Source organism: Natrix helvetica (assembly GCF_964273705.1).
Source record: "Natrix helvetica genome assembly, chromosome: 1".
NCBI classification, from domain to species: Eukaryota; Metazoa; Chordata; class Lepidosauria; order Squamata; family Natricidae; genus Natrix; species Natrix helvetica.
Genome location: NC_138548.1, coordinates 322,806,773 through 322,826,408, shown reverse-complemented (window position 1 = coordinate 322,826,408; position 19,636 = coordinate 322,806,773). Strand labels below are relative to the sequence as shown.

Sequence of the window (19,636 nt, the reverse complement as noted above, 5' to 3'; positions counted from 1 at the left end):
GAAGGGGGATCTGGAGACTATTTACCACCAGCTCAATTGGCTCCACAGGATCCCTCCCGTGGTCCTTCAGAGGAGGATCTGGAGGAATTAGAGAACTTGCCTCCCAATATTAAGAGGCTTATTTCTACTGCAATTTATAAGGGCATTTCCTCAGGCCTGGCTCACAGGGATCCTCCCCAGGATAGGCCTCACCCTGTGACTGCTACCAGTAGCAGACCTCAGATTGCTGATAGAAGTCTGGAGAGGTCTAGGGCAGCTTCCCCTTCTGTGGTCAGCGAGGGCTCCTTTTTGGGGGAACCTGCGCATGTTACTCTAGGATTTTCTGAAGATGAGGAAGACACCCCAGAAACACCAGGCTTTCCAGGTCTTTTCCCTCCTCTGGCATTTAAACCTATGCTGCGCAAAGCTAAAAAGACCACACAGATTGGCACGGGGCCCCCTCCGGCTTACCAGCGTAAGGACCCCAATCTGGCCATGTTTATCAATCCCAACACTGAGAAGGAAGAGGTTCCTGCCCCTCCCCTCTTTCTGGAAGTAGTTCAGGATCAGTGGGCTAAGCCTTCTTCTCTTCCTAATCCCAGCAGTAGCGACAAAAGCTACTACAATATGGAGAAGGCCTTCACACAGGCTCTTCAACTGCCCACAGTAGATGCCCCAGTGGCCTTGTTAGCCAACGCTTCCTCCGTGGTCACGGGTGATGTGGCCGATAAATTAAAACCGGAGGATAAGCGAGCGGAACTTGCCCTACGCAAAAACTTTAATGCTTCGGCATGGGCTATTAAGGCAGCCGCAGCAGCTTCTTATTTTAATCGCACATCAGTCATGTGGCTTAGGCAACTACAAGACCGCATTCCTCTAGAAGATGAGCGCCTTCATCAGGACATTGCCAAAATCATTTCAGCCGCCCAGTTCTCGGCGGACGCCACCCTCGACTCCATTAAATTTTCATCCAGAGCCCTAGCCACCTCTGTGACTACGCGGAGGCTTTTATGGCTCCGAAATTGGCAAATGGACAATAAGTCCAAATGGAGTCTGGCGGGGGCACCATTCTCAGGCCCCAACCTTTTCGGATCCTCGCTGGATCCTATCCTTGTCGAGAACAAGGACAAGAAAAAGGTCCTTCCTTCCAACACAAAAAAGGCAGATAACCGCCCTTCATCCTTCCGTAGGTCATCTTCCTATAGGGCTTCAGATCAGGATTTCCATCAAAACAGATTCACTCCCTACAGGTATGATAGGCAGTATCAATGGAATTATTACCAGGATAGGAACAGGTATCAGAACCAATCCAAACGGCCCTTTCGCGGAGGGGGCGGCCGTCCCTTTCGCAGGGGCAAATGACTCAAATCCGAGTCTGCCCATAGGCGGCCGCCTGGCATCCTTCGCGGACCAGTGGGATCGGATCACTTCAGATGCCTGGGTCAGGTCGACAGTCAGGGAAGGACTCCGGCTGGAGTTCCTGGTCCCTCCCCCGACGCTCTTCAGAACCTTCCCCCCCCCCCAGGGACCCGGAGAGACGGCGCCTCACGCTTCTCACAATTCAACACCTGATCGAAATTCGGGCTGTCGAACCGGTTCCTCAGGGGGAGCGGGGCCAAGGAGTGTACTCCAACCTATTCGTGGTCCCGAAGAGCTCCGGGGGATGGAGAGCGATTTTAGACTTGAAGCGCCTCAACTCTTACCTAGTATACTGGCGCTTCAAGATGTCTTCGCTCAAGTCAATCCTCCTCGGCATCAGACGAGGAGATTTCATGGCATCCATAGATTTAACCATACTTAGAAGCATACTTACATATCCCAATTCGGCCATCCCATCGAAAGTTTCTCCGATTCTCACACGGGGGGCAGCACTTCCAGTACAGGGCTCTCCCCTTCGGGTTAGCATCAGCTCCCCGCACCTTCACGAAGGTCCTGGCAGCAATGGCGGCTCACCTTCGCTCGAGACCGGTGAGACTCCATTGCTACCTCGACGACGTTCTCGTCCTCGCCCAGTCCCAGTCTCAAGCAGCGAGGGATGTACAGATCACCATTCAGTTCCTTCAAGACCTAGGCTTTTCCATAAACTTTCCCAAGAGCCACCTGTCTCCTTCAACAACTATCCTTCACTTAGGCACAGTAATAGACTCAAGGGCGGGTCTGGTCCGACTCTCTCCAGACCGGCTTTCAAGCCTTCAGAAACTCACCCACCTCGTTCACTCAAGACGGTCCGTTTCCATCTTGACCCTGGCACAACTGTTAGGCAAGATGGTATCCTGCATCGGAATCGTCCCGTGGGCCCGCCTCCATTCCAGAACGCTGCAGTGGACTCTAATCCCATTCCAGAGACAATTGCTCAGCAACTCTCTGCGGCCCATTCGGATTCCGCCGGATCTCCGGTGGTCTCTGAAGTGGTGGTTGAAACCAACCTTGAATCGCGGGGCCGAGTTCTGGGAACCGGACAGAGTTACCATAACAACAGACGCGAGCCTGTTCGGCTGGGGGGCGGTGATGGAGTCCAGCCTGGCACAGGGACGTTGGTCCAAATCCGACCTGTGCCACAACATCAATTGGCTGGAACTCAAGGCGGCGCGCCTGGCCCTTCTTCATTTCCGGGACCATATCCACAACCGTCACGTCCTTCTCTTGACGGACAATGTGGCAGCGAAAGCGCACATAAATCGTCAAGGGGGGACACACTCCAAAAGTCTACGGCTGGAGGCACGAAAGCTGGGCAGGTGGGCAGAGAAGAATCTGGCCTCGATCATCTCAGAACACATCTCGGGCATTGCCAACCACCAGGCAGACTGGCTGAGTCGAGCGACCGTGGATCACAGCGAGTGGCAGCTCGACCCGACCATATTTCACAAGATCTGCCACCGATTTGGGACCCCTCTGGTGGACCTTTTTGCCAGTCCGAGCAACGCTCAGCTCCCCCGCTTCTTTTCCTGCTTCCCAGCTCGATATGCGGAGAACACGGACGCTCTGCGGTGCCCGTGGCCTCCCGGCCTCCTTTATGCCTTTCCTCCCATTCCCTTGATTCAGGGCACCCTGAGGAAAATTGTTTTGGAGAGGGCCCTAGTCATTCTGATAGCCCCGTTTTGGCCAAGACGCCCGTGGTTTGCGGACCTTATCCAGCTGTCCGTAGCTCCCCATTGGAGGATTCCACAGGGGGAGGTAACCATATTACAAGGGGTCCTGCTCCATCCGGAGCCCCAGTGGCTCCAGCTGACCGCTTGGCTATTGAGCGGAGCATCCTAAGGGGCGCTAACCTTTCAGCCAAAGTAATATCTACCATCGAAGCTTCTAGACGCCCCTCGACCACGCGTATTTACAACTCAACGTGGTCGGCCTTTGCTTCCTGGTTTGGGAGATTTAACATTGACCCGTCCTCGGCCTCGGTCGCAGAGGTCCTGGAATTCCTACAACACGGGCTAGATCGAGGGCTGTCCCACAATACGTTAAAGAGGCAAACAGCGGCCCTGTCTTCCATTCTGTCGGGGGTGGGGACTAGCTCTCTGACTCAGTCAGCGTTGATAAAGAGGTTCCTCAAGGGCGCGGCTAATCTTTGTCCCCCCCCCCGGTGCATAGGTTCCCCACTTGGGACTTGGCACTAGTTCTTAGGGCAATGACTGGGGCCCCCTTTGAGCCCCTGAGAACAGTACATCTCAGATTCCTTACTCTGAAGGTAGTTTTTCTGGTGGCCGTCACTTCGGCCCGGCGTATCTCTGAACTGGGCGCCTTGTCGTCCAAGGAGGACTTGTGTCAGTTCCACCAAGATAGGGTCGTCCTTAGACTGGACCCGGTTTTCCTGCCAAAAATCAATTCCGTGTTTCATCGATCTCAAGAGATCATTTTGCCAAATTTTTGTCCGGCCCCTGTCCACGAGAGGGAGGTCAGTTGGCATCGTTTAGATGTCAGGAGGGCTCTGCGCATTTATCTCAGGCGCACCTCCCCCTTTAGACGGTCGGAAGCCTTATTTCTGTCCTTCCTACCAGGAACCCTGGGGGCTAGGGTGTCCTCTGCCACCATCGGCAGGTGGGTCCGGCAGGCAATTTCGGAAGCATATCAGGCTTCTCACCTGACTCCCCCTCAGGGTATAACGGCCCACTCTACTAGGAGCGCGGCCACCACTGCCGCCTGGGCGACTAGGGCTCCACTGGAGGATATTTGTAGGGCGGCCACCTGGGCCTCACCCTCTCCCTTTGTCAGGCACTATCGCCTTGATCATTTCGCCTCGGGGGATGCGGCCTTCGGCCGTAGAGTGCTCCAACAAGTGGCGACCCCCCCTCCCCCATTGAGTTCTGCCCACCCTGGGACGTAGCTTGGGTATGTCCCTGCTGTAGTCCCTCCCACCGAAACCACCGGAAAAAGAGCGTTGGTCCTTACCTGAACGCTTATTTTCGGTGGTGAAGGTGGGAGGGACTACTTTCCCGCCCAAAGTATAGTGGGGTCGGGGTGGTCGTTAATTGTGGTTTATAGCTATTGCTGTTGTGTTCTGTGTATTGTTTCCACGGTTATTTCCTTACATATGAATATCAGCTTTTCCATGCAACCTCGGGAACTGGGAGCCAGGAGGGAAAGGAGGACACTTAAAGAAAAATCCCTCAGTCTTTGGACCAATCAGGCTGTATCAAACCCTGCTTTAACCCACCTTCACCACCGAAAATAAGCGTTCAGGTAAGGACCAACGCTCTTTCTGAGAACAAATACAAATTGATTTTTTAATACAACTTATGCAATGGCCCAGCGCGCTTCGTTTTTTAACTTACAACATGTTACAGAAGCCTATAATGGGTTTATAAACTGTCCCTATATGTCTTACCTAATGTTGCAAAGTGAGTTACTTAAACTCCATGGGATTAGTTCTTGGCAGTGTGTTTAGGATTGCAGTGAAAATTTTCTTACTGGGTTGATGAATTTGGATAATGATAGAAGCTTCTATCCACTAGGTGGCAACCCATAGGAGCCAATGTTATATTACAAACAATATAATACAGAAGACTTTTTGCTCAAGTGGATGCTGAAAGATCTCTGGATGATAATTAGTTCCAAATTCTAATTTCAAATTCTCTGAGGGAGATGGGCATTTCAGAAATAGGAAATATAAATAAATATGACTATTTCTTCAGTTTGCACCTCATGAGGGCTAATATCTAATAATGGAAAAATTAATATTTAATTTGATCATAATGCTGTCAGGACACCCTCTGTAAGTTAATATGTGTTAGGTTTTATCCTATGTACTGTATTTTGTATTTTCTCTATCCTTGCTTCTGAGAAATTATGCCTTCCCTTAATTCTAAGTAAGTCCATGAAGGATATTGGTTAAGGAATATGAGCATTGGCCGGGACAGCTCTAATCCTAATGAATGCATTATTCAACTTAGTGTCATTTGTTTAGTGACCAAAGTTATAGTGGCACTGAAAGATGTGATATACAACTTGATCTTTACACTTAATGACTGCCATAGCATTCTCACAGTCACCTGGTCAGAATTTGGGTACATGGTAACTGGCATGTATTTACCATAATGGCAGCAGCATCCTGGGTTCACACAATCACCATTTGCGACCTTCCGAACCCAATTCACTTAACTGCAATGATTCACTTAATCATGGTTAGAAAAAAAGGGTAGCAAATTGGGCATGATTCACTTAACAACTGCTTTGCTTAGCAGTGGAAATTCTTGTCTCACTTGTAAGTCATAAGTTGAGGACTACTAGTTATAGTTCCATAATACTTTTCTGCATTCCTTAACCTGGAAAGCTAGAGTCTTGTTTGCTTTTAATTTGCTTTTCTTCTGGAATTCACCTTGATTGCATATGTTTTATAGGCATGTTTAGAAAATTGTCACCATTACGCTATTGGAATTGTAGGAATTGGTCGACATGACAGTTTTATCGTGCAAAAAGTTTCAGTGTATGCTGCTCTAATTAATGGAAAAGCTTGAATTTGATCTTACTCAATTCTGGAATCAAAACACACAATAGACGTGGGCATTTTGTATGAGGATCACAACCTGAGAAAGCCATGGTTATGGTTGGATTGCAGGATGATTGTTACAAGTCTATAGTATATATGGTCAGAGACCCCCATTTACTCACAGAAACACAAACTAATACAAAAGCATAGAGATCTGAACACAATAGGCCAAATCGTTCCTAAATTTTGCTTTACAGACTTTTGTGCTGATACGCTGTGTTTGGTTTTCAACAAACATGGCACTGCATTATGGCCAAACATCTCCACTTTAGTCTCATCTGTCCAAAGGGCGGTGTTCCAGACATCTTGTGATTGGTGTAGATGCAACTTTGCAAACCTAAGCTGTGCTGTCATATTTTTTAGTTTGTTTGGCAACACTTCCAAACAAAACATACTTGCTCAGTATTTTTCTAAGTTTACTGTCATGAGATTTTAACATTTAATGTGTTTTAGAGCAGGGGTGTCATAATGACTGGATGCATCATGTGTAGGCCATGCCTACCCCAGCTCTGCAAAGGCAAAGAATGTTACGATATCACGTGACACGATCGAGTTTGACACCTGTGCTATAGAGTCTCAGATGTAACTTGGGATTTTCTGCAAATTCTGAGCATTGCACGGTTTGATCTAGGGATGTGTTTGCTGGGATGTCCACTCTTGGGAAGATTGGCAACTGTCTTGAATGTTTTTGACTTCTGAATAATTTTCCTCACTGTCAAATGATGGACTTTACGTTGTTTGGCCTTATAAACCTTCCCAGATTGATGGAAAGTAACAATTGCTTCTCGTGCTGATGTCTTTACTCTTTGGTATTCTAGTAACGCCCACCTCAATGCTGGAGACCAGTAAATTCTTAAAACATCAGCTTCCATAGAGATAGTCATGCTTTCTGATGATCAGTTGACCATGGGCATTCGATTAGTAGCACCTGGCTGCTACTTAGCTTCTTACATGGAAGCAGTTAGGATATACTTAGTTTTTTCACACGACTTCTCCATTTTAGCTTTCTTTTTGTAAAATAAATGATGCCATGGTGTAATATGTTAAGTGTTGTTATATTTACCTACTTTTAAAGAACTGCTAAGGAGCAGATGATTTTATGATTTTGAGTGTACAGTATTCAGCTATAGAACTGAAGGAAGATTCAGTTTGAAACAAGCAATAAAAACCAATCACCTGTGATGAAACTGACAAAGCGAAAATGACAAATTTCTGAAAATAAAATTCAAAAGATAAATCGAGGTGAGGTATAAAAACATATAAGTAGAAACAGTTGGAGGAAAATAGTACTGATTTATATTAATTGAATTTAGATTCGATCTAAATAAAATGTAGTCGTGTAAAGCTCTTTAAAAAGCTGGTGGCTTCACACACAATAAAAAATGTGTGATTCTCTCAGCCCTTGAAATTTTATTTGTCCTGTATTTTACTTTTTCATTTAATTGTATCACGGTGGCGTAGTGGGTAGAGTGCAGTACTGCAGGCTACTTCTGCTGCCTGCCTGCTGCCTGCAATTTGGCAGTTCAAATTCCACCAGACTCAAGGTTGACTCAGCCTTCCATCTTTCCAAGATGGGTAAAATGAGGACCCAGATTGTTGGGGAAAATATGCTGACTCTGTAAACCGTTTAGAGAAGGCTGTAAAAGGAGTGTGAAGCGGTATATAAGTTAAATGCTATTACCTCTGCTATCCTGCCTTTTATTATATTTACAAATACCTCAAGGCAGCGAGCATATCTAATACACCTTCCTCCTCCTATTTTCCCTACAACAATCACTTTGTGAGATGAGTTGGGCTAAAAAAGATTGACGTGAGTCATCCAGTTGACTTTCATGGCTAAAACAGCATCAGAAAGAATTTAAGTCTCCGCTTTGCAGCCTGATGCCTTAACCATTAGATCTAACTGAAAAAATAGCAATGTACAAAGTTATGAATTTACTTGAATCAAAAGGAAAATGCAAGTTCTCCACGATTGGTGGAGACAGCAGTCACGTAGGGTTCACTCTGTCCAGTAACCAGTAGGCTGAGTTTACAGATTATAAAGCCTTCCTCCTTGCTGCTCTTCCCCCGTTTTAGACTCAGCCAGTTCTGGGCTGGACGTATAGTTGTATTTCTCTGATTATATTGTTCTTTCTTACTGAATGGCTATTTCTAAAACTTCCATATTTCAACCCCTGCCATTTCTTAAGATCTTGCAGGCAGGGGGATTGTGTATATTAAGCAAGGAACTCTGTCCCTCGCTGCGGAGCTAGCCACGCGGCTGGGACAGCCGTTTTAAAGCAACGGAGGCTTTTTTCCTGTCAGCGATTGTTGGAGGCTTGTATTAGGCAGTGGAGCGGCTCCGACACTTCTCTTTTGAGCGGATTGCTGGAGGTTGCCCCAGTTACAAGCCCAAGATTGGTAACACTGCGGTTGTTGTCAGGAACACAGCGCTGGGGCTTCAAAGCTCTCAGGAAGATCGCTGTTTTCCCTCAGAAATTGTAGCAGGCGCGGTTTCAAGCCAGCAGAGTACTGACAGTTGATTTTGGCGCAAAATGCAGCAGGCACCATTTTGAAGCCAACAGTCGGTAACGGGGCTCTTTTACAGCATTTACCTTGAGGATGGCTGTTTCTGCTTGACTTCTAATGATGGCTTCCAGCAAGGAGATGGGGCAGTAACCTCCTCCCAGACCTCTCCACCAGACAGCCCTACTGCTGGCTCTTCATCAGCTCAGACCTCTAGAAAAAGGGTGGCAGCTGAGGAGCTCCCCGCAAAGATTCCTAAGGCAGCTCAAGTCCAAATCGCACAAGATAGCTCCCAGCAAGCGCACACAGGATGGCAGAGAGAGCCCTCATCCAGGAAGGCTTTATAATCTGTAGACTCAGCCTATTGGTTACTAGACAGAGTGAACCCTACGTGACTGCTGTCTCCACCTGCAGTGAGAATGAGCGGATCAGGTAAGTACCAATGCCCATTTAATTCAGACATGTTCAGTAGTGTATTAAGGTACTACTAGTTTGAAAATCACAACTAGAATTACCAAATGTCTGATTTAGAAATTTAATAGGAATAATGTAAAAGTACTTTGTTGAAATCACAGCAGCTTTCGTTTAATTCATTAACCATACCGTGTTTCCCCAAAAATAAGACAGGGTCTTATTTTCTTTTGACCCCCAAAATAAATGCTTGGCCTTATTTTCAGGGAGGTCTTATTATTTTTGAGGTGCAGGAGGCGGCGAGCATGGCCACCTCATGGCTGCTGCTGTGTTGCAATATTTTCAGAGAGGGCTTATTTTAGTGCATGTGCTCAAAATCCCAATTGGGCTTATTATCCGGGGAGGTCTTATTTTCGGGAAAACGGTAATAAAGAAAATATTATATTTTATTCTCATTTCATTTGGTTTCCTTCCAAGAAAAAGATGGTTTGCTTTAAAACAAAGACAAGTGACAAGCAAAATCAAAACTTTATAATGCAGAAATATATTTTCAGATTTGAAATCTTATTGGTACTGCTTTTAGAAAAAAAACAAAGATGCAGATATGTGTAATGCTCCCTTAGTTTCTGCAGTAAGAACTCAAAGGGAAACAATTCATTTTATTATCTGTTTAAACACCTTTAATTTCCATTTTCTCCCCTTCTATCCAATTTTTGGAAGTCCCACAATACATATCAAACAGAGAAACTGAGCTGATAAGAGAGACCCATTTAATGGCTCTATATTGAAACGGTAAAGCATATGCCCTGAAGAATTAATTGGGAAGACAGCAGCCAACTTCACAATAGCAGGATGCCGTTACTTTGCAGTAACTTGAACGCAGGATTACTTAATAATTAGAATATGCTATTAGTTTATTAATCTTAAGTCTATCACAGACTGAGGTAAGACACATAAGTCAACATTAACTAAAAATTGAAAAATTATTTATTCATGATCTCAATAAATTATGTGAGGTTCCAAGTACCTTTTTTTAAAAGAAAGCCTTGCTTAAACTCCTATTAAATTTGAGTCACATAAAATCTAAGCATAACTTCAATCCCTGCCCTTTATCTGTTGCCCTGTTGATTCAAAGGCCAAACCCAGGGGTGTCAAACACTATTTCATTGAGAGCCACATCAGGGTTGTTTGACTTGGGGGACCGGGGTGACATGGCCAAGGCTGGTGTGGCCAGCTTGGCATTACTTGTGTTGGGGCGCCTGTGGTGGCCCAAGTGCAATGCCAGCAAAAAAGGACTCCCAAGCTCCATTTTCGGCTGCAATGGCCTCCTGCAACCCTCTGCCAGGGAAAACGAAGATCAGGAGGGCCCCCTGTTTCCAGGGCAGCCCTGCAGGCCAGATCTAAGCACCCCGGATCTGGGCCTTGAGTTTTGACACCCCTGGCCTAACCATATATGCTGCAGGCTATTTGTGGGAAAACTGGTATCAATGAAAAGTGAGGCTAAAGTTCTTTCACCTTTATGTGCATCATAGTCAGGAACAGATTTTAGCAGTTTGTGATAATCTATAAACCTAGTGAACCATTGAACCAAGACTGATTGAAAAATAGGACTTCACTTTTCTGAATTGTGGTGAATAAAAGGCTTGTTCCATATGATAAGACAGAGGAAGAACAGATCTATTAAGATGGATATTCCAATGTAAGCATTACGTTTTATTCATGGCAGAAAAATGAAGTGGATTAAGTGTTACAGTGATTGATTTTACTAGGATTAGTTATACGGGGTTAAAATTAATCATTGTGTACCACCCAGTCACTTTTTGTGAGCTGGGAAGCTAGATAAATTTAAATAAAATAAAATAAATAAATAGATAAATAAAATAAAATAATAAAAATGATACATGTTTATAGACTGGAAATGAAAATTCAATCCTTGGCATCAGTTTATCCAAAGCTGAACAAAACTGGAAGGATCCAGAACCTCAGGAACTTCACCACTTGAAAAATCCCACAACAACTTTAATTATGAGAAATTACTCCTCCTTTGTTGCAATAAACCTCCAACCCATATGGCTTCAACAGATCCCACACCGTTACATAGACCGTGCATATCCAGAAGTGACTAGTATTGTGATTTTGTTCAGTACAGTCTGACCTTCAAATCCAGTTCTTTCATTTTTATAACACAAGAAAAAAATAATCTAAAATTTTCATTCAATAAGATGCTCCTTATCTTGCTCTATTCAAAAAGAGATGACAGCTAATGTTGCTTTTGACTGGGGGAGATGGTGTCGAAACACAAAAAAGGAAAAGACATTTCAGGTGTAACACTGATAAGAAATAAAAAATGTTCCTGCGCCATAGAGGTAGAAAGAAATTAGCCCTGGGTCACATACAAAAAGAAAAAGATAGTTCAATCGTAACTGTGATGAGAAAGAACAAATGCCATTGTGCCGTAGAAGAAATTAGCCCCAAGTCACAAACGTTTTTGCTGGTGTACATTCAAAGTCTTGGAGGTGAATGACACTGATACTCAGAACATGTTTTCAATGTATACAATAAATGCCTTCATTAAAGTTAGGCGTTTGCTTCAAAATAACATCTTGCAAAGAAATGTGATGGGTACGTATGAAATTACCAAAATGTTTCAGCAAAGTTTTTATTTCAGCAAGATAACTCAACACATATTATTAACAAGCTCACTACATATTCCTATGAAATGAATCTGATACCTATGGATTTACTGAAGTGCATTCTGGAAAAAACAACATATTAAATCTTTATTCCTTCTTTTTGGGTACCTATTTCTTATAATATCTCCTGAAAACAAGACGTTTCTATCGGAAGCATTATTACCTGCACAATCCCTAAGGTTCAGATAAGAAATTACGAAGAATAGTAAGCTGTCTGCAGTTTTCCAATACCAAATATATAGCTTATGAACAACTGCGATGCCAAGTCCCTAGACATGTAAAAAGATACATAATGCTTCAAAACGTTTAATTACAAACGTGTGTGATATGATTAACTGAAATGTACTGGAGAGATTCAATCTTGAAAAATCATATCCTTTATTATGCTGCTAGAGTCATAAACAACTAGCCTACATCCCTACTTTTTTTTTTTAAAAAAAAGGAAGTCTGAAAATGCCAAATGGAGTGAAAATCCTGTAAAGGAGATACAGCAAACACAAACAGCCTGGCTGGATTTTGTTTTAACCAAGAGCTGCATTCCGTAGATTCTCTGCGCAGCCGGCTTCAATGCGTGCTTCTACAGTAGCTCCTTTGAGAAGACTGAGTCTTCTTGTCTTTTTAAGGCTTATTGAAGCAAATGCTAGTACCTGTAAACTATTTCATTACAGATAGCAAACAGGTATTCTAGTAAATTCACCACAATCTAAAATACCTTAAAACAGCGGGCAATAGGTTATAGCTATCATTACGCACACTTTTGAGTTATACAGTCTTTGTGTCACTTCTCAGCTTTTAGCTCCTAGATGTCTTCTTACATTATTAAAGAGCATCTGTAAATCCGAGCTGTTCAATTCGGGCACATGCCAGAAAACATGAAATCATCTCTGTTTTCTCGCGTTCCGTTTCGCATTCTGTACATCTTCAAAATATTAATTTTTTTCAGGACCTTCAGAAACCACAGTGCCTTTTTCGTGAAGTTCAAATATACAACCAGCTAGATTCCAGAGGCGGAATTTAATACTCCTCTCTTCGAGACACAAACTTGCTTTTAGTTTGTTCTGTGTAAAGGTGCCCAGATCAAAGGCAAAGCAGTAGAGATCTTTCTTGCCCAGATTCGTTTTCTTTTTCTGGAATTCTTGGCAGCAGGGCAGAACGGGTCAATCCCCAGAATTTTTGAGGCGACAACTCACTCTTGGTGGCAGTAAACTTCCAACCCATATGGCTTCCACAAATCTTACACTGAGCTATAGTCCATGCGTATCTAGAAGTGGACAGCATTTATGTTAGCCTTTATGATTGACAAATATATTTACAAGGTGGCAAAATGTTTATAATAGCATATAAAGCAGAGTTCAAAATATGAATATTACAGCATTTAAAATAAAGGAATTCATATGCAGGCTCATTTGCAGAACTGAATGTGAACAATAAAATTTCGGAAATGGCCTTGAACTGCTTTGTTAAGGATTTTTCTAAAACACCAACCAGAAACCTGTTCTAATATAAAGCACCAGTTTACTAAATGGCACTATTTCAAAACAACTGACAGTCTAATAATATATGGGGATTGAGAGTACTTCCCCATAAATGTCAGAATCGGTTAAGCCACATATGGTTGGCACAAATTAAACATGTACTTGAATCATAAAAATTTTTATGATGGTTTTTTAAAAATTCTGTACTTAGAGAAACAAGCCAGGCTGGCTGTCGAGTTAATGAACTTTCCATTTTCTTTCTGTTTATATTGAAATTCTTTGAGGCCTGAGTACATGTCAGGCAGTTTCTGCTTCAATAATGGAGAAATAATGGCACACTGAAGGTACACAAAGCAATAAGCCTTCTCTGGACTCTGCTGATTGAGGAATTTCAGGTACTGGGGTCAAGGAGATGAGCTCTCTCTGCCATGACCCCTGCCCTCTGGAATATCTTGCCTTCTGAGGCGAGATCCACTTCTATGATTCTGGCTTTCCAGAAATGCCTTAAAACTTGGCTCTGCCAGTTGACCTGGGACCCCAATGAAGGCACACTAAGCTGGAGGTGATTGACGGAATGGGAGACAAACATCTACCCCTGCACCATCCATGCTGTTGGTTCAAACTTTTTTATTTAGTTAGTTGTTAAAATTAATTGTAAGGTTTTTTATACTTTCATATCTATCTCTAGCGTTGTATCTTTCTGGTGCTGTATATCAGGAGTTCCCAACCTGTGGACCGTGAGGGGTTTGCAACTGGGCTGTGGAAACAGCTGGCAAGCATGCTCATACGTGTATCCTCACTTGCTAGAGCAGCCGAGTGCGTGCGCTTCATTTGTGTGAGTGGCAGGCATGTGTGCACGCCGTTTGCGGAAATGGAGATGCACATGCATCTGCGCCTGCTGGCCACTTGTGTGAACTGTCCATCCCCGCCCCTCCCCCCCCGGCCAGTCTGCAAAGCCAGAAATGTTGGGGAACTCTGCTTCATATTACCATAAGGTACCCAATAGTGAGACGGATATCATAAACATAAAAAATATAAATAAAAAAATAATAAAATGAAATATAAAATAGAATAATAAAAAAATAAAAATAAATTAAAATAAATAATGAAATAAAATGAAATGATGAAATGAAATAAGACTTACCCAGGAAACCAGCTGTGGTCTGTGGAAGATCTGCCATTCAGATTCAGATTGCAGGCCTTGTAGACAGTAAGGGTCTCATGCACATAGCCATGAGGATTCACATAGGCTGCCATAGGTCCACATAGGGACAAACTACAAACAATTGTAAAACATGATTTTGGAAAAAGCACAAAAGTGAACTATTTCTGAAAATCGTACCCCCCAACTAGGTATTTTATTTAACAGATATATCTGCCGAGCTTGAAAAAGCCCTCAACATGTCAGTTATTACAAAAGCTAGGCATTGGCAAGAATAATGGAAGCCAAAGGTAATATTTGCCATTTTGCATATTTCCGGAGTAATCCTTGTCATGTCAACTTCTATGGTTAATGTGCTATAGAATTTTTCAGAAGTAAAATAAAATTATGTTGTTTCCCAAAGCTCCTCCAATTTTCACCTGTATATAAGGAAGCCATCAACATGATCATACATAACTCTATTTATCTGTATCATCTGCATCAAGAGAGACTAAGCAGACTGTAGCTTGGTAAGAGCCAATATCATAAGCAAGATCCCATCAAGATAAAGACACTGTAGTATGAATTCCTTTATCTAGGAATTAGTGAGGCTAGCTACCCTAGATGGATTGGAGGTAGTAGAGAGACTGAGGTACTTCTAAACCAATATTTACCACCTGAGGTTCAAGCAGGCTTCATAGGTAAGATTCCCCCCCCCAAAAAAAAAAGATAGCTGGTTTATTAACATAATTCCAAAACACAACCTCTTGGTCAAAATCATAATTGCTTTAGTAAGTCCCAGAATGTACCACTAGGAAATTCCATGGGAAGACTGGAGATTGGCTTAGAAGCTACAAATGCAAAACATTGTATCTGGATTGCCAATGCAATTCACCTACAGGGTAATTGCCTCTGTCCTACAGGAGCTGCACTGGATGCCAAGCAAGTCAAGTTCAAGAAGCTCACAATGACATATCAAGCCCTATTGGCAGCCCTGAAGATACTCCCAAATCAGGGATGCTTGCTTTGATTGCTTTGGAGTTGGAACTTGAAACCCTGACACCTGTACAACTTCAAACCTAAGTGGGATGTTTTCTTATTAATCTCTACAACAACTGAGATTGAGCAAGGAGAGCCTTAGCATGCCTACTCTTGTGAATAATTCACTAGGCAGATACTCAAGGCAGGCTATTTGGATCCCAATTGTGGAATTCCCCCCTTCCTTAATCACAATTCTTACTATTAGCTTCAGATACTAACCAAGACTTTTACTGCATTGTTTCATGTGCAGCTTTTTTTGTGGTCACATTTCAGTTTTAAAATCAGTAATGTTATATTGATTTAGATTTTTATTGTGTCCCGGTTAGGGCTTATTTTAATCTGAAACTTCATGACCTGAAAATATTTTATGAATTAATATACATTACTCAATTCCAAAACATCTGGATAATTGCTAGATCATTATTTTACACATCTTTGTCTTTATTAAAAGGTATCCTGCTTTTTTCCCAAGAAGCTCATGTTGGTATATAATATATGAGGCAATGCAAACTAAGGGATGTACAAAGTAACTTTAAAATCTTACCTGAATATTTCATTTTTAGTAGTTATTTCTGTATCTTGGCAATGCTTACAGCAAAGAGAGGTACACTACAAACAAAAAGCAAATGTTATAGAGAAAAAGAAAACTGATATAAATAAGCTCAACTTTTTACTCATAAAACATTTTAGATATAAATTGCCATTCTATAAATAACACTAAGTATTTAACTATTGTATTTATTAATTTAGTTTAATTATATCCTACATTATTTATTTATTACATTATAAGTAACTTAAAATGGTTAAATATACCTAATACTCATTCCTCCGGCTACTTTTGTACAATAACTATATCAATTCTTATAGTATCCAGATAATATAGACAAATAAACAGGGTTATATCAAGTTTAACATTTATTCAAATTGAAATCACTGCAAAATATATGTTTATATTATGGAAAATACAATTCTTGCCAAGAAGACTAGAACCAGATGTCTAAAAAATTATTTTCGGTAAAAGTATAAATTGTTTTGGAGGGATATCATTTCATTAGAATTAATATTATTATTATCTGGAAATAATCCAAAAATACATGGTAATCTGTGTTCCCACCCCAGAGCCCCACAACCCTTCGGTAAACTACATGCAAAATGTTGATCTGCTCTTCAGACATATAATCTGATAAAAGTAGTTTTTTGGTTTAATGAGAAAAGAAATGAAATTACATGTGTGCATGGTTCATATGTTCAAACTATCACATGAAAGCTAAACCATCACTGGGTAGAAAAGTTTGAATTGTTACTTTAAGAGCCTTATGCTGAAATTGTCATGCATACCTTCTCTGAACATTGATCATACCTGTAAAAGCTAGAACAATTGTTATTTTAAATAGTCAGGGCACAATCAATATACTGGATGATTGTTTTCAGCATACATTTCACATTTAAGTCTCCTCAAAAGTTAAGTCCCAATAGGATGAATCTTTTAAGCATAACACGCCTAAAGGAAGTTAAGACTTGCTCACTCACTTTGTTCATAATATCTAATTCACAGCGCAGTCGCTGAACAGCACTACCAATTTTAAGCAGCTGAATTCGCAAAACATCATCAATTGGTAGGCATGCTGCAACTCTATATGAAAAATCTGAAAGAAGAACAAGGTTCATTCTCAGAGAGACAATAGACTTAACCAAGCTACATTTAGGCAGAGTACTACAAATAAACTGTCACTATTCACAATTAACTTATCTTGACTTCAGATCAGCTGGAACAAATCAGATTGCTTTCTCCAGTTAGATATTACCTATGCTTAGTTTCATTAAAATTAGCATTCTATAAATGCAATAGTATCTCAAGGACTAATATAATTATAATAAACAAGCAGATCTGCCATTTTGACAGTGATGCTACTGCTCTTCTCATGCAACTCAACAAAGCCACACTACACATACAGCAAATTAGGGCAAATGTATAATAATAATCGGGTTAAAGAAAGGAATGACAAATTGATATTTACAGTGATAGTTCTTGTTTATTACAGTGTTGTCAACTGCAGCGCTACATAAAGTTGTCCATTTTTCTATGTGATTTCCCATATTAATGGAAATATATATTGTAACTCAACAACTATAAGCTGCAACACACAAGATATTGCAAATGGTTGCCACACAAGACTGTAACGTGTAGCTTTTTTGATGTTTTCCCGATGTTTTTCTAACAACTTGGGTAGGTGGTTGCAATTTTACCTCTTTATATATAAGTCACAGTAAATATACAAAGGCTGCAGAAGGCTGCTCTGTAACTCAGTTATGATGTAGGATCAGTTAACTAATAAACTAATAAACTGATTTAATTAACAAATAATGTACCTATTGGGTTTTCTGGAAGTGATTCATCTTTAAGATTTTCATCCCACTCATGAAGCTGCTGCTTGACTCGTTCCATCAAGGTTTCCTTGTGTTATAAGAAAAACCTAATTTAAACATAAAAACTTCTTTTTTTGTTAACAAAATAAGAAAAAAGGAATTGTCGAGAAAAAGCATTTCTCATTAGAACTGCAGTTTAAGCTCCTTAAAACTAAAATGCTATATTTTGAACATTGGGAGAAATATTAACAAACAACATTAAGATGAATCATTCACCAGTAATAAGGACCACCTCCTCCCTGGTTTGAATAATTCAAGGTGGAAACCTTGCTTGAAAAATTCAGGGCAGAAAACTTTGCCCCTCTCCCAATTACTTGACATAAATGTCTACTGTATGTATGCAAAGGTTCTTCTTCATTGATAGAATGGAGATGAAGCTGGCCCTGGATCATGAAGAGGATAAACTGAGGGTGAGACACTAACATAGCTGCTAGTCCACAGAACTTAACTATGTCTTGAAATGTTTTTTTCCACCAGAAACTAGAATTCATGAACTTATTCTAAGTATACATCTTTATTGCCAAATGCTAGTAGACTAACGAATAGCGCAGAATGGAAAGCAAAATGGAAATAGTGGCAATACAGAAAAAAAAAAAGCAATACAGATTATAACTCAACAGGAGTTTCATTTGCTGAAGACACCTTATTTAATGTATTAATTATATACATTTCTGTGATGATTTTTCAACCACAATGGCATACTTTTAATAACAAACAAACGTGGTGCTTTAAAGCAGCCTCCATAAATAGGGTAGAAAAACAGAAAATCCTCTAACTTTTTGTAAAATCAGATCTGCTTTTAAAATTTGAAGTAAAATTCATTGACAGGAGAGGTACCTCCTTAGAGTAGCTACTGACACCTCCCCTCATCAAAGAGCCACCATGGGCCTGAAAATCTTGGAGAACAAGTGCCTAACACACTAACCACCGAACAAGTGGTAGTGCAGTGGTTAGAATGCAGTACTGCAGCTGACTGCTGGCTGCCGGCAGATCAGCAGTTCGATTCTCACTGCCTCAAGGTGGACTCAGCCTTCCATCCTTCCAAGGTGGGTAAAATGACCCACATTGCTGGGGGGTTCTAGCTAGCTCTAGCCAGTCCTGGACTGGGGGACCCTAGTCACAGTAATTCATGCACTTATTGTCTCAAGTCAAATTACAGTAATATATTCTACATGGCTGCAACTGGATAATACACTCATTGTATACAATGTAGTATTCATTGTATGGGTACTGCATTGGTTACCATAGGTTTATATAAACATAAGCTATAAGGGACTCATATAGCTTGGCACTTAGATAGCTCAGAATTGTCTCCCTTGTATAGAAATGGCATCTCTTGTGTACATCCCTGCCAAGTGCACACATTCCATTGTTTTTAAATAGATTCTTAGGGCTTTGTTATATGAAGAATGTGCAGGCAATGCTTCTTAGATGCACTCCTCATTTTAGTAATCCCCCTCCTCAGATTAAGCAGAGACCCTCATTGTGGCACTTCTGGAAGTTAAGGTAGTTGTTCTGCAAGACATTTGGAGAATGGTCACCGTTTGCTTATTGTACTATTATTTAATTATTTTGGAGTTATGTCAGTATATCTTTATGATGTTGACACAACTGGGGGTTGCTTTCTGCATGCAAATAAAGCAAATAACACCAAGCAGAGTAACAACACAATTCAACATCACAGGAATGCCCCAAAACACTATATGTACGCCAGCTAATTGGACAATCCAAAAGAACACACAAGACTGCAAATAGTTGAACACAATACAAAGCAGCTGGAAATCTTCGTTGATACTTACAGCATCGTATAAAGAATACAACCATGATGGCCAGGAAGTCAGACTAGCACAGTGAAACTTGCGCTGTTAACACAAACACATTTTCTTTATTATAGATCTATACTTTTGTACATAACTATGGTAAGAGAGTGCTCCAATTTAAAATATTTCATAGAATGATGTCCTTTCCCCTTACAATTTAT

General features: G+C 41.4%; 1 protein-coding gene across 1 annotated transcript in view; it reads right to left on the bottom strand.

Moving 5' to 3' along the window:
* Positions 1-10,430: 10,430 nt before the first annotated feature.
* The window catches only part of CRBN (cereblon), a 30,524-nt gene continuing 21,318 nt past the window's right edge, over positions 10,431-19,636 (bottom strand). The window contains exons 6-11 of the mRNA XM_081935265.1: positions 19,455-19,517; positions 17,599-17,683; positions 16,759-16,874; positions 15,773-15,837; positions 14,191-14,322; positions 10,431-12,832 (exon numbers count right to left, since the gene is read on the bottom strand). Coding sequence (XP_081791391.1) covers positions 12,649-12,832; positions 14,191-14,322; positions 15,773-15,837; positions 16,759-16,874; positions 17,599-17,683; positions 19,455-19,517 — 645 coding nt within the window. The 3' untranslated portion in view covers positions 10,431-12,648. The remainder of the gene's footprint in view (positions 12,833-14,190; positions 14,323-15,772; positions 15,838-16,758; positions 16,875-17,598; positions 17,684-19,454; positions 19,518-19,636) is intronic.